The 14899-nt window shown below is 35.1% G+C and overlaps 1 protein-coding gene across 6 annotated transcripts in view; it reads right to left on the bottom strand.

The window, feature by feature from the left end:
* The window catches only part of ADAMTS6 (ADAM metallopeptidase with thrombospondin type 1 motif 6), a 328215-nt gene that overhangs the window by 30319 nt on the left and 282997 nt on the right, over positions 1–14899 (bottom strand). For all 6 annotated transcript variants that reach the window (XR_008652403.2, XM_055252144.2, XM_063623237.1 and 3 more), the window contains 2 exons: positions 13814–13943; positions 4810–5014 (listed from right to left, as the gene is read on the bottom strand). Coding sequence is in view for 5 of the 6 variants with exons in the window: in XM_055252144.2 (XP_055108119.2) it covers positions 4810–5014; positions 13814–13943 (335 nt within the window). In the remaining variant the exon portion in view is untranslated. The remainder of the gene's footprint in view (positions 1–4809; positions 5015–13813; positions 13944–14899) is intronic.

The following is a 14899-nucleotide window of genomic DNA, read 5'->3' as shown; positions in this document are numbered from 1 at the left end:
AAATTTCATTTTTCCCTCTTTACCCTACTGATAAATACAGAATCCCTTCCTTATCCACAGTTTCATTTTCCAGTTTCAGTTGCCAACAATCAACTGAAGTCTGAAAATAGATGAGTACAGTACAGAAAGATATTTTGAAAGAGACGTTACATTCACAGAACTCTTATTACAGTATGCTGTTATAATATTTTAATTTTATTATTATTGTTAATCTCTTACCATGCCTAATTTATAAATTAAAATTTATTATAGGTTTGTATAGATAGGAAAAAAGTACATAGTATATATAAGGTTCAGTATTATCTGCAGTTTCAGATATTGACTGGAGGTCTTGGAATATGTCCCCTGTGGATAAGGGGGGACTACTATCAATGTGTTTGTCCGTCTGAAGTCCTCTGTTTTATTTAGCTATGTAAAACATAAAAATAAAAATTAAAAATAAAATAAAATAAATAAAAATCTCTAGAAAAGCAAGATGAGCCACAGTTATGTATGTATAGACATGTATGTTATGTAATGTATAGACATTAATTTAATTATGAATGCTTCAGCGCATTCTCCAGAGATAATCATTGGCCTATACCCATGCAAAGAGTGTTTTTGCTTAACTTTTGAGTGTGCATTAAAATCTATTAGTAATAATTAGAAATTGGGATATTTAGTTCAATAATAACTTTTTTAGATCAAAGAATAGTTATAAACATCAAAATTCATCTCATTCTTTCTCATAATAAACCTTTAGGTAGCAGGGTAGAAGACATAGAATTTAGAAGACTAGTGGTCAGTCTCTTCTTTAGTAAAATTATTTCTCATTATTTCTCCTTACCGTGGGTAAATGCCTATTTTTTCCTCTTTATTCACATAATTATAATCTCATGATCATTTAAAATCCGACCAGACCTTCTGTTTTTTGTTTTCATCTCAGTGACATAGGAGGTGACTTTTATGAGAGATGCATTTATGCTTCAGCTTAATGTTCCATGATTAAAAAGAAGCAAAAATATATTTTGCAGAAAAAGTATTTGAAACCAACCAGGGAAAACAATTTGGCCCTCACTTGTAAAAGACAGAAACATCAACATTTCGGGGTACACTGAGTTCTCCCTGGAAAGATGAGTTTAAATTACTTAGTCAAAGGACCAGAGTAGAACCTAGGAGCATGCAAGGTGCTGACACAATTGTCTTATCAAACAAAACACAGTCCCTTGTAGGTAGATTTTCCCCAACTTCCTTAAGTAATGCTATCTAAACATAAGTACTATAAAGTCAGTTGAGTAAGATGCCAGTTACCCACTTGTCCAAGAGTAAGTATAAGAAATGTATCTTTTTCAATGGGCATTATTCTATAGGAGTCAAATAAACCATTTTGATACATCAAAAGGATGGGTTAGGGCTGCTGGACCCCATCCACAGTATGCAGCAATGCTTTCAAGAGCTACTTGCCAAGTGAGGGCAAAAACAGAAAACTATTTAAAGTTCAAATAGCCTGGGTGATCCCAAGTACAGATTATAGGACATGCGAAAGCTGTGGCTTCATTAGTTCCAGAAAAGGCTGCTGATGAGCCATTTTCCGCCAAGGTAATTTAACTTTTTTTTTTTTTCCTTTTGCCATAAGTACTGGGTGGGTTTCACTGACGCTGGCTTTACAACAATGGAAATTTTATACTAGAGTAGCTGGCAGAGAAAAGGAAAGGGTCAAAGGGCAAATTCCTCTTGCTGCAATATGTTTTCACCAGTTGAACCTCACCCTTGTGATTAGCAGAGCTCAGACAGCTGAGAGTTGGAAGTGGGGAGGGGGCAGAAAGGGGAGGTTTTCATGGGTGTGTCAAAAAAATTGTGTGAAATATTTGCCAAAGGTTAACTGAAAGAGACTGAATACCGCCTGCTCTTCTGCTGGGACCTTCTCTTTTTGTTAGTGGGAGGTGTTCCATTCCTTTGGGAAGAACAGGCTCCTTGTTCTCATTTTGTTCGCAATAGCTACTCAGACATCTATTTAATTTAACGTTATTTATTCTTACTTATTGTTAACCCATCTAGGGAAGGAAAGAGGTGGGCTGCCTGGTAAACTAAGGGAATGGAAGTGTGAGAGTAAAGACACCCCACATACCCCCCTTGGGGAAATAAACAGGAGAAACAGTATGGGGCAAAAACCATCTTTCCTCTTGAACAAAGGATGATGACAGTGGTAAAGATGGTGCTCAATTTCAAATTTCGAGACAGTAACAGCAGCAGTTTTCGACCTGTGCTTACCCCAGAATTGTTTTCTGTCTGTGGAAAGACAACAGCAGCTCCCTTGGACAATGCTTTACCTGAGGTAGTAGTCCCCACATGTGTACTCCAGCCCCTCAGCACCGTTTCTTGCCCCTAAGCTTTGACTCAGCCATGTTAAAGAGTATTGCAGAAATGTGATTAAAAGTGTCCTCAGCTTAGATGTACATCTTCAGGCAGCCTCCAAAAATGCCTTAGAGCCTCTTAGAGCCATTTGAGTGAGTCACTTCAAAGACTGGATAGATAAGAATCAAAATTCTAATGGAGGGGTAAGATCAACCTATGTGAAGTTGAATTCTGAAGGAAACTTTAAAATAGCATTTGGAATGGAAGCATATCAGTTAATATACACAAGCTCTCTCTCAAGGTGATTATATTTGGTTGTTTTACTTAAAAACATACAATGATACAGAATAGTGTAGGTCAGAAGATCAGTGTGAAATGAGGCTTACATGAAGTTTTGATATTTCAGTGGTTGGCAGCAATTTCTTCTAGAAATTTCTCAGAAGGCATTCCTTCTGCTTATGAAGGGTGATATAGTATAGAGTTCTGTATTCAAACCTTCCTAGTACCTATCACTATCAGTCTTTCATTTATTCTTAAAAACAAACCCTTTTCTCTCACACTGCTTTCATCATCCACTCATTGTGTTTCTGTTCAGTCGTTTCTCTTTTCAGGCATCCTTTCTCTAGCTTCCCTATTCTCTTCCCTACTCCCAACTCTATATCCCTCCATATTCAGCTTAAATCCCATCAACTAAAAAGCCTTCTGATCCTACTCCAGGCTATTCTGCCCTTCTCAGCTCTGAATTTCCATATTAATTATGTATTTATACCTCACAATCCACTGTTTTATTACACACTGCCTTATATGTATTATTCTCTAGTTGTTTCATGGGTATTTTTCATTTGCCCAAGCTTACAGGATTCTTTCATATCACCCATGGTGCCTATCCCAGTATGTTTAGTAATCACTCAAACTGACTGACTTGACCTGAAGCCCTCAAACTGTGGCAGCCAATCATCAGGTCTCCTATTATGATTTTCCCATAACAAATTTCTCATACCAATGAATATTTATGGATTTCTATAAGGGTCCTGGGCATTAACATGTGTACAACTCTGCAGAATGTCTATTCTTTATCAATGGATTTTATCTTTCAAATCAATTTAGGAGTTAACGCATCCCATTAGGGAACAGAAGAGTCCATACTGTTTTCCGTAACCACTGACAGAATAATACCAAGGATATCTCTACATATGATTGAAATATATAACTAAAAAATCTAACTTAGGTAGGCAGCATGTAATTACTGAAGCTGGACTATGGCCAGGAAACTTGGAAGAACACTCCCAATTCCTGCCAAAGATTCCATGGATAACCACAACTGGTCTCCACTTCCATGTACCATCTTAAACACAGTGCTTCTTTCAGCCCTGTGCTCCAGCAAAATAAGGCCACTCAAGCAGTAAGATTCACAGGGGAATAGTTGCATCCAAAGGTTCCTAAAGAACAATGTTTAATATTTTTGTTTGTATTTTGACAAATGTATGAGGTCTACAGGAAATACCCAAAGCAAGTACCACAATGTTTCTGGCAGGATATATTAGAATAGAGTCTGAGATGCATCCTGTTTTGCTAAATTGAAAGAAATATCTCTGGTTATATAGCAAGGTCCTCATTCTTAACACTTAACATACTCTACAGAAGGCTTCAGCTCTTCTTTGGGAGATGTGGAAAATGATATAGTATGCGTATGTATGTGTCTCATGGATACTGAGGAGTCAAAAATTAACTATCTCTTACCTAATTTTTCATAAGGTAATTTTTCTGAGTGGCTCTGGATTTTATTAGGCTATTTTGTACACATCTATGCCAAGAAAACATTATCTTGGTCAGGTCTTCCTCATGTAAGTGAAGGGAATGATCAATTCAAATTTGATGTTTTCCTGTGTTATAACCTTCAGCTCCATGTTTCTTCCACAGTTGAAATAGAAGACATAAAATATATAGATATGGATATGTCATAAGTGATAATGAATTGACAACAATTCATATCTAAGAGTTATGTAATTAGGCTGCTACATTACTTGAAAAAAGATATTTTAAAAATTTTGCTTTCCAAATGAGATCCTAGAAAAGGTCATTCGAGGTCTTCAATAACTTTTGGGGTAAGAAAGGTTCTTGACTTTCCTTTTGAACTTCAATTTTTAATCACGTATCACAAATTCTAAACTTGTGATGTGCTCAATAGTAAGAAGGAGAAAAACCACTTATAAGAGTACCCACTATAATGTTATTTCAAATTTACTTTAGACTTATTTTTAATCAAATTGATGACAAGTTTCTCGCTGATTTCCCTTACCCACCCAAAAAATATCCTTATTTCCTGACAAGCAGCAATAAAATATAACATGGTCACTATTACACAGCTCTTACTTGTTGAGTTCTAAGATGCTCAGGTGTCCTTAATATTAACTGCTTTAGGATAGATAGATAGGACATTTCAAAACATATACATATAGCCTCAGATTTCCTTACCTCAGACCAGTCCAAAGCCACCCACTGTGGTGGACATGACTGGTTGTTGCAGGGCTCTTTTTCGACAGGCCGGTGTGTTAAACAACCACTGTAGTCCAGCGTCTCCTCCTCAGAAGGTCCAATCTTCCTGATGCAGAGCACTGCCCTTGTGCGCATCCCACCATCACAAGTCTTGCTGCACTCCAACCAATCCCCAATGAACCACCTGCAGCAAGACATGGAAGAAACACAGAAAAGCATTTCCTCAGTGCATCCAGAGATTTTTAGCTAAGTGAAGGCACTTTCACTGATGGACTACGAACTGACATTTCAATGTTGGTTGATAAGACAAATGGCAAATGAAAGAGCTGCTAAGGAAAAGATCTTTACTGTCATTTGCTTTCTAAAGTGTAGTGTGTGGGCAGAACCCAGGTTCAAACAAGTGCACTGTGTCTTTAAACCTCTTTTATTTTTCTCCTTTTTAATTACATTCTAAAATGAGGATAACAATGATCAATCTCATAAAATTGTCACAAGGGTTAAATAAGGTCATATATATATAAAGCTCCCAGTGGTGTGCTAATAAATGTTTAACCACTGGCTCCCCATGGCGGGGGGTGGGGGAGTTCTGATTTGTGGCATTTGCCAATTTTTGTAGTGTAAAAACCTCACTATGGCCAATTTCAAGCTACCAGCTTGATATACTAAAGGTAAACAGGAGAAGATATGCTAATAATAGGGTCCTATGAACCAATACTAGCTGGCTCCAGCACACCACTGAATGCTTCTAACATAGTGTCTGTCATATAACAAACAAGAAATAGTAGGTATTTTTATTATTATCACATTGAGGCAGGTTCTCCCATAATTAAAAATTTTATGCTAAAACCACTCTAAGGAAGCTGGGGATTTGTTTTTCAATTTCTAGAAATAAACCTCTATGAAGATAGGACTTGAATGTCCTTACAAGGACAGAGAAGGCCGGGTATCCATCCTGAGGACGTAGGAGTCTTAAAACACCTTCGGCAAGAGCACAGCTCGAGCTAGCTCTATGAAAACAGGCAGATCTCTTGTTTCAACGTTTTGGCTCCTAAAAACAGCTTCTACACAGCTAATGTGGAAAGAAATGCAAATATCTTAGAAAAAAATAACATGTCTCACATTTGTAGGTATACTACACCTTTACCCTAAAGTCATAAACTTTCACATACATAATTTCAGGGGGTTTGTGGTTTGTTTTGGTTTTCTTTGCAACACTTCTGCAGGATTCACTCTTCTGGACACATTAATCAGTCTAAGGGATGTAACTCATGATCTAAACCAGATCAATGAGAATTCTGGTTTAGAATTTTTATATCTCAACTAGAGCAAAAGAGACCCTTTCCTTTCTGGTCACAAAGGTGCATAAGAAGATGAGTCCAGAGCTGCAGTGGCTGGGTTCCCTGTCAAGTGGAATTAGCTGATTTCAAAGAATGCAGAGGAGCTAGAAAGTCTGGATAGTGTGTGAGTCCTTGATTCCAGCCATTTCTCAAGCTAGGTTCCCCCTTACACTTCCCTCAGCTGTGTTACGTAAATCTTATGTGCTGAAGCCAGCTCAAGTTGAAGTTTTGTTATCTGTAACAAGGGTCTTGACTGACATATTGTATTTCATTTATTAAATATTTGCTGAATGTCTACTATGTTCAAGGCATTGTGCTTTGTTTTATAGAAGAAAGTAAGATCCAGTGTTATGAAAACAGTTCTCCAAAATCATGAAAAGAGCAATGATGGAATCAGGACTAGATTCCCCATTGATTGCTATTTCAATCGAAATTCATTTTAACATTGCTGAATAGTAAAATATAGGTTACAAGCATGGGATCACAAGACATTTTCTTCAATCCATAATTATAAATCATGCCGTTATTCTCAATGGACATGCTCATGCTTTTAGGTGGGAGACTCCCAAGAGAGAAGAATATGGAAAGCTTAAGAGCAAATTTCTCACTATTTCTGTGAGCATAGCTCCATTGTGCCAGTTTTGTATACGGAAGATAATACTTTAGTGAAGTCAGAGTACTAGTATCCTAAATTTGAGCCTGCATTAAGCCAATTAAGCAACACTGGCCTTTGTTCATTATTATTTGTATTGTCTTTACTTATAAAGAAAACCAGCATTTAGAAATATAGTTAGCCAGTTTTTCAAATTTAAATTATATTTTATCAACATCTACAAAATTTCAGCCTAAAATTCATTTAAAGAATGATGATTTAATTTTGAATTTTAAAAATCTGACACAAACATTTTTTCTAAGTCATTTTCCAAGGGATATTTAAAGTAATTTTCATATTCTTTCCTTTCTGTTTTCCACATATGAACATGATCCCCAGTTGTTAGTACCATTTTTGGTAAGGAGGAAAATGTGTACTGAAAATAATAACTTGCATGCCAGCCATAGTGAAACTCTGATTCAACTTTGCAACAGTGATTTCATCACCAAGATTAGGGGATAAAACAGAAATGTGTATTACAGTCACAAAAAGTTCAGTCACACCACCTCCAGCCATGATCTCATTAGTTCTCATAATGTAAGAGGGAGGGAGGCCTTCAAATTAAACACAGGTGCCCCAAGTAACCACAATGATTCAGAAGTGTTGCAAAGGGTCAGGGACACCTCTGTCTTTTTATGCTTTGTCCCCTCAACCATTCCATCTCTCCTCAGAAACTTAACCTAGATGTATCACTCTAGCCTTTACCTTGGAATATATGAAATTAAAAGTATTAATCACCCTCCCAATTTCCTTTCTGACTTTAACACTGATTTCAGGCTTCACACTCAGTCCCTGTTGCATCTTTATTGCTCATCATATCATCCCTTCCCATGTCTCTCTGAAGGATGAAATCACACCCTAGTTATTTAAATAGTTTTGCAATTCTACCACTGCATCTGCTTGTCTCAGTTTCTCCACTCTCCCACCTAGTTTAAGACATACTGCTTTCCCTTGTCTTCCTTCTCCACATATTTGACCCTCTGATGGCATTCTTTTCTTTCTCTGTCTTCTTTCCCTCCTCTAGACTTGGCGGTAAAAACATGAATACAGAAATTCTCTCTGGGAATATAAATTGCTGAATCGTTATAGCTGGAACAATTCTGGGGCTATTTCTTTCTGAGCTTTTCTCAATACACAAATTGTCTTTATCTTCACAAGTCCTTCATAGCCATTAGACGTTAACAATTAGTGGGATTCATGTTCGAGTGTCTGAAATAAGAGTGGCTTGCTGCAGCCTGTGTAATCTGACCTACAGTCCCAATCTCTTATTATTACAAAAAATAGTATAATTTGGAGAAGGGAATAAGAGAGACAGTATAAAAAATTTGCCCCAACCTTGGTAAACCAGAATATTTTTGAAGAAATAATCATCATAAAACCAGAATATTATTTTTGCTTTTTAATTTAAAGGAAAATGGCAGAGCATATGAAAATAAACTGATATTAAATATTTGGATTAAGAGAGAGATTTCCTAGGCTTTGTCCCAGAGTCAGGGTCTAATCATCAACCCTTTTTACAAACACAACATAGCAAAATTGTAAAAATCTTCAGAATTTGACAATAATATCTTTACTCAACGAGAAATTCAGTTATATAACCTATTGTCTACTTACAAAGATAAAGAACTTTCCTACGTTTTAAATTAACTTTAAAAAAATTTCAAAACAAAAAGTGGTTAAAAAAATAAAAAGAATTTTTTTTTCATTTCTCAGCTAATTGGAAAGTGAAACTAATATTAAGCAGAACACTCTATGCCCTAAACATTATACAGTCAAGGTTTTTCTAAATTTTTAAAAATCAACATAATAAACATCTCTGAAGTTGTAGCAACTGAGAATGTGTCAATGAAGCAAGCAAAATTAGATGTATCAAAGTGCCACCAGACATTTGATTTGTACCTTACAAAGCTGGTGATGTCTGATGTAATGGAAAAGACATCACTGGATATTAGCATACCTCAGTCTGTGAAATGATGAGAGTTGACCTAAATAATTTCTATGATTCTTCCTAGGTCTTAAATTTTGGAGATTTATAGATGACTCTGATGAATCTTTTTCTAAACTTAAAATAAGAGATGACAGTTGTCCATGGGTGAGGTCCAATGACTCAAAATAATGGTTATTAAACATTATACCTTAAAATATACCAATTAAATAAAACCTAGCCACTGGATAAAAATCAATCTCTTCTCACCCTGTTTCCTTCAGCACTTTTGCTTATAACTCTCTTATTGTACTTAACAGATTTTGTCTTGTACTGTAGTTATTTTTGTATATATTTGCCCATTTAGATTACCCTCAGGAAAGGGAACCATTTCTCCCAAAGTACAGTGTCTTCCAACTTGCAGTTGATTAATAAATGTTTTTAAATTCTTGATCACAATATTATTAAAATGAATAGTTCTCTTGTTTTCACCTCTCTGTTTTTCACAATTTTAAAAACCACAGTATCATACAGGAATAATATTTATCACTCAAGGATTCTTCACATGAGGTCATATGCAGAAATACTCTTGCTATTAAAACACGGCATGGTAAAAACTGAACTCAGCCTTTCTCTTTGGATTCCAACTTATTTTTTTTTCTTATGGTTGGGGATTAGCTTCTTACCAATCATATCCCTTAATATTAATTCCTTTCCTTTTTTTTCCAGTTATTTAAGGCTATGTCATGGATCCCACTACTTTCATTCATAGTCACTTTACTACCTTGACTACTATACTCTTTCTTATAAAAAGGGTTGCTGCTATGAACATGGTAACTTTCCCCAGCAAGGCCTCCTCTGGGCCTTCAAAGTCTTCCAAATAAACATAATATTATTTCTCTATCAATGCCTGTTTTGTCCATTTTTCCTAGTCCTCCGTCATTTTCTCTATAAGGACAAATCTTACTGTTCTCCCTTTTTGTACACTGTACTTATAAATTCTCTCAATATAACTAAAGACATTTGAAATATTTCATTATTTGAAAAAATACTTTCTGATAAAAAATATGATTTAGAATTTTAAACTAATGCTATAGGGAAAACAATCGTAATTGAAAATAAGTATAGATCCCTTCCTCAAATCAGGCAAAACATTTCAGATAGGTCAATGTTTACATTAAAAATAAAAAAAGAAACTTTGAAAGAGTGGGGAAGACCTTTCTAAACAGTATACCAATGAAGAAATAAAGGTTTGACAGCTTTCTTAAATAAGATTTTCTAAATTTTGTAAGTAAAAATAGATCAAAACACCATAAATAACATGGAAAATAGATGACAAACTAGGTAAAAATACTTAGAACACAGATAAAAGAGTTCATATCCTAAATACATTAAGAGTTCATGCAAATCAATAACAAAATAATAAATACTTCAATAGAAGTATTGATAAGTAGTTCAATAGGAAAGGCCATGATGATAAAAGGCAAAAGAGAAGTAGTACAAACAGCCACTAAACAAAATTTTAAAATGTTCAGTCCCATCAGCAGTCCCATATATGCAAAGTAAAACAGCAATTAGATATCAGGGCTTTTCCCCTATAAAATAATGAAAGATTATTTTTAAAATAATAATACCCACTGTTGTTCACTTCCAGGAAATGGCATTCTCATAGACTGTTAATGGGAATATAGATTCACACAATCTTTCTGGAAAGTAATTGGACAGTGTGATCTCAAAGACTAACATGTGCTTCTATTTGAACTATAAATTATTTTCTTCTTTATTTAGCATATATAATTATAAAGAACAGTTTCAGAAGCAAAAGTGGTTAATGCTGCATTATTGCAGGGGATCAAAATAAAAAATACAGCCAAAATTGTTTAAGAGTGGAATACCAATTTAAATAAACAGTCACATATATACTAAATGTTGTCAAAGACTTCAAATGTACAAAATGTTGAGAACTGACTATAAAGTGTCATAAATAGAATAATACAATTTTTTTATAAACACACGCCTCTGTATACATAGAAAAAATACTGGAAATATATACATCAAAGTATTAACAGTGGTTTATAGGTTTTTTTGTTTTCTTCTTTTTGCTTATCTGCCTGTCACATGATCATCTAAAAAAAAACCTATCTGCTTTCTTCACACTTGTAAAGTTTTACTGAATTCAGTAGCCTTTCTATGATTTCTATCTCTATAATAACAATGTCAACTGGGAATCTCAGATGGTCCCTGATGTTTGATGGTTTAACCTAACGGTTTTTCCACTTTACAATGATATGAAAGCAATACACATTTAGTAGAAACTACTTGAATTTTTGAATTTTAACCTTTTCCTACCCTAGCAATATGAGGTACAATAGTCTCTCTAGATGTTGGGCAGCAGCAGCAATCTTCAGCTCCCAGTCAGCTACGCTATCACGAGGGTAAATGACCAATACTCTACAGTGTACTGTGTTGCCAGATGATTTTGCCCAATAGTAGTGTTCTGAGCACATTTACGGTGCACTGGGCTATGCTATGATGTTCAGTAGGTTAGGTGAAGTAAATGCATTTCAACTTACAATGTTTTCAACTTTGTATAGGTTTATCAGGATGTAATCCCACCGCAAGTCAAGCATATACAATAACCATTTTGAAGAATTAAAATTTCCTTTTCCATAGTCTGAATTCAAAAGACTAAAGAAGAAACTAAAAAGCAACTAAGAGAAGTAGGCTAATAATGAGTAATATTTTAAATATCTACATTTAGGTCTTTAAAAAAAAAGCCATCAGACTGAACTTTCTATTTTTCCCATATTCTCTGTATCTTTTCTTTTGAATTCCATTCCCCATCTCCAAACTTAAATAAGTAACTTCACTTCAGAACTACATAAGGAGACAGAAAGCTTAATTTTAATAATGTACATCAATATGTCAATTATCCTTAAACTGTTAAAAAACAAAAACCTCCAATGTAATACTCAAACACACAACTTATGGGATGAAACAACCAACAACTGAAATCTCTAAGGACATTGGACATTTAAGCTTTTAAGCTTAAACAAATGAAAAAGCTTAGGCCAAAATGGAATAGGGTGTGACCAGGCTCACTCAGATGCCTTCAAAGGCTGATGAAATGCCAAATATACTACTTAAGATCCTGAATGTCAGAGAATTAACATAATAGACTGAGACTCACAATGACATGAAAATATGCTGAAGTTACTGGAAACATAAAAAGGGACAAAATTGGCCCATGGATTTTGAGTATCCCATTGCTTTACAGTTTCTCAGTTTCTCTTGAGATAAATTTATAAAAATACTTGGCAGAAAAGAGGAATGTGAAAAAAATTTAATAACTTGTCTTTATAACACATATGATAGGTCACATTTCGATACTTTCCCATGTCTGGATTTTAAGAGATTAGTTATATGGTGATAATATTTTGAAAAGAACTCAATGTAAAATTACAAAAGTCTTAGAACAAAAACTATCACTCTAGATTCCTTGTGCTTCTTATTTGGTTGCCAATACCCTACACCTCTTCAAAGGACTAGTAGTGAGTATCACCTTTAAGATTCAGATGTTAAGGCAGACACTGACTTTAGATAATAGAAGTTCATAAGGCATTATTGCTTTGGAACAACAAATGCACCTTGAACAAGAAATGCACCTTGGTTTAAACGTTATTTGGGACATGGATTATTTATGTATTTTAAGTTCCATGTTTTTGTAGCTCCACTCTAGTCATTTTTAGAAAAGCTTCATTATAAAGTTTTTCTCTCCAGTTGTAGAGAGTTTGGAACATACAAATTCATTTGCTTATTCTCTTTTGCCTTATCAGTTTCATGTTGGGATGATTAACTAACCAGGCAGATAACAGTTCATCCAATTTCTCAAACAAGAATGAAATACCATTCACACATGTTTTCTCTTGCAGTTTTCAATCAGGCAAAATCTCTACAAAGATTACTTTTGTCGTGATCAACTCAACATCACATAATCATCTTGAACCTTTTGCTCAATCAAGAAACCTTTCTGTTCTTACAGATTATAATGTGTGGCTCATTGAGAGCAGGTCTCATTTAAAACCATCATTAAAATGAATGGGCTCTCTCCTTCTTAATCCCTTTACAGTGAGTTGTAATTGCTGCATTAATCAACAGAAAGAGACTAAAGTATACCTCTATGCCTGTACCCAACACTCAGAAGATAGGATGCCTTACAACAACAGAACTTTAAATTGGGTCAGCAAATTAAAGCCCTGATATTCTATTCCAGAGTATTTCTAAACCATTTTAAAAGTCTTTAGGTCTTGGCTGGGTGCGGTGGCTCATGCCTGTAATCCCAGCACTTTGGTAGGCTGAGGCTGGCGGATCACGAGGTCAGGAGACGGAGACCATCCTGGCTAACGCGGTGAAACCCCGTCTCTACTAAAAATACAAAAATTTTAGCCGGGTGTGGTGGCAGGCGCCTGTAGTCCCAGGTACTTGGGAGGCTGAGGCAGGAGAATGGCATGAACCCTGGAGGCAGAGCTTGCAGTGAGCCGAGATCGCGCCACTGCACTCCAGCCTGGGCGACAGAGCGAGACTCCGTCTCAAAAAAAAAAAAAAGGTCTTTAAGTCTTCAGGACAAATATGTAGAAAAGACAGGAGTGTAAATAAATCACTATATTTTATTACATCTAAGACTTTTTTTATGTGCCATTAAGATTGGGGAAAAGTGTCAATTATTATGGTAAGACACCATTAGCTGCAAGTTGAATCCTAATTTCAGAGATGTTAAAATGTGAAAAGATGTGTGCTTTAGAACTGATGAAATATGATCATTTCCAGCATTGTGTCAGAACAAAATTCATTGAAGTTCCTGCTTTAAAGAAGTTAATGACTGAAATCTATGGATAAATAGGAATCTTTGCTCAGTAAAAGAGACACCAAAATTCCTCCCTCTCAGGATGTTTTCTAGCTTTTTTCAGCCTAATTTATTCTCATCATATAAATATGTTTCCAGACATGAATACATAAGGTTTTTCTCTTTGCACCTGGAGAAAATAATTCTCATTTCTTTCCCTTACTTACTCAGGTGGGCAGGGCTCAGTGTTGCAGGCTCTTTGATTTTCAGGTGGCTTACTGTCAGGGTCACAGTAATTGTTCTGGACAATGGAGTTGTCATCCAACCTTTTACAGACCACCTCCTGTCTTTGGACACCTTGAGAAAAGGAGGACATCATTAATTGAAGAGAAGTTTACCTTCCATTAAGTTAGGTATGCATAGCTTTCCTCTGTGGGGAATTGACCTCACTGGATCACTGCCGTCTTATCTGCTCCACATTGGACTGCTTCTCTAAAATGGAGAGAAGACCTGGTCATTATACTGAAATTTTAGGCAAAGTTATTTTTCTCATATTTAGAAATATAACTATTTCAAGTCCAGAAAAGAAACTATTGGTAATCTTAAACAATTTTATTCACATTTGTAAATTTTTCTTCGTGCTTCCCTTAACAAATAAACAAAACAACAGATTACAATTTCCCAAAATAATATTATCAATAAAATGTACGAATATGCATTTCAATGCAAAACAATGATTGTGTATTTATTTAAAAATAGAACAATAGGGACAAATTTACTTTTTGATATTTTGTAGAACAAATCCCATCTATTTAGTTTTTGTTAGGAATACATCCCATCCACACATTTCATTTTTTCTTCCATTTATATATTTATCTCTCTAAAAGCCCATTCATTGTTTAGAAATTAGAGATTGCAGTGGGCCTCTTTTGGACTGTAACCAACTAGTCTGTTTATTCCAACAGAGTTGATCCCTGTTGATTATACCATTGTCAAATAAATACATACATAGTTCATTCAAATATTAACTGATCTCATTTTAAAAAATTAGTCTATGTGATCTGTTTACCACAGCTAAAAACATTCCCATACAGTTTATTAAATATATGTCAATTAATCATTGGCAAAGATATTCACCATAACTTGCTCACATTTCACAAAATACAAAGACACACACAAACACACACTCGTATTTTTAAATGTTCCTGGTGAGCAGATTTTATGTATACTCATTTTCTCTTTAGTGTCAAGGAATCAAAAGAAGCAGATAAGTATATCAAGATATCAAAGAGAAACAAGTCAAACTACAAGAC

Source organism: Symphalangus syndactylus, chromosome 18, assembly GCF_028878055.3.
Source record: "Symphalangus syndactylus isolate Jambi chromosome 18, NHGRI_mSymSyn1-v2.1_pri, whole genome shotgun sequence".
In the NCBI taxonomy this organism is placed as follows: Eukaryota; Metazoa; Chordata; class Mammalia; order Primates; family Hylobatidae; genus Symphalangus; species Symphalangus syndactylus.
The sequence above is the reverse complement of the archived record's forward strand: the minus strand, read 5'-3'. Positions and strand labels throughout refer to the sequence as shown.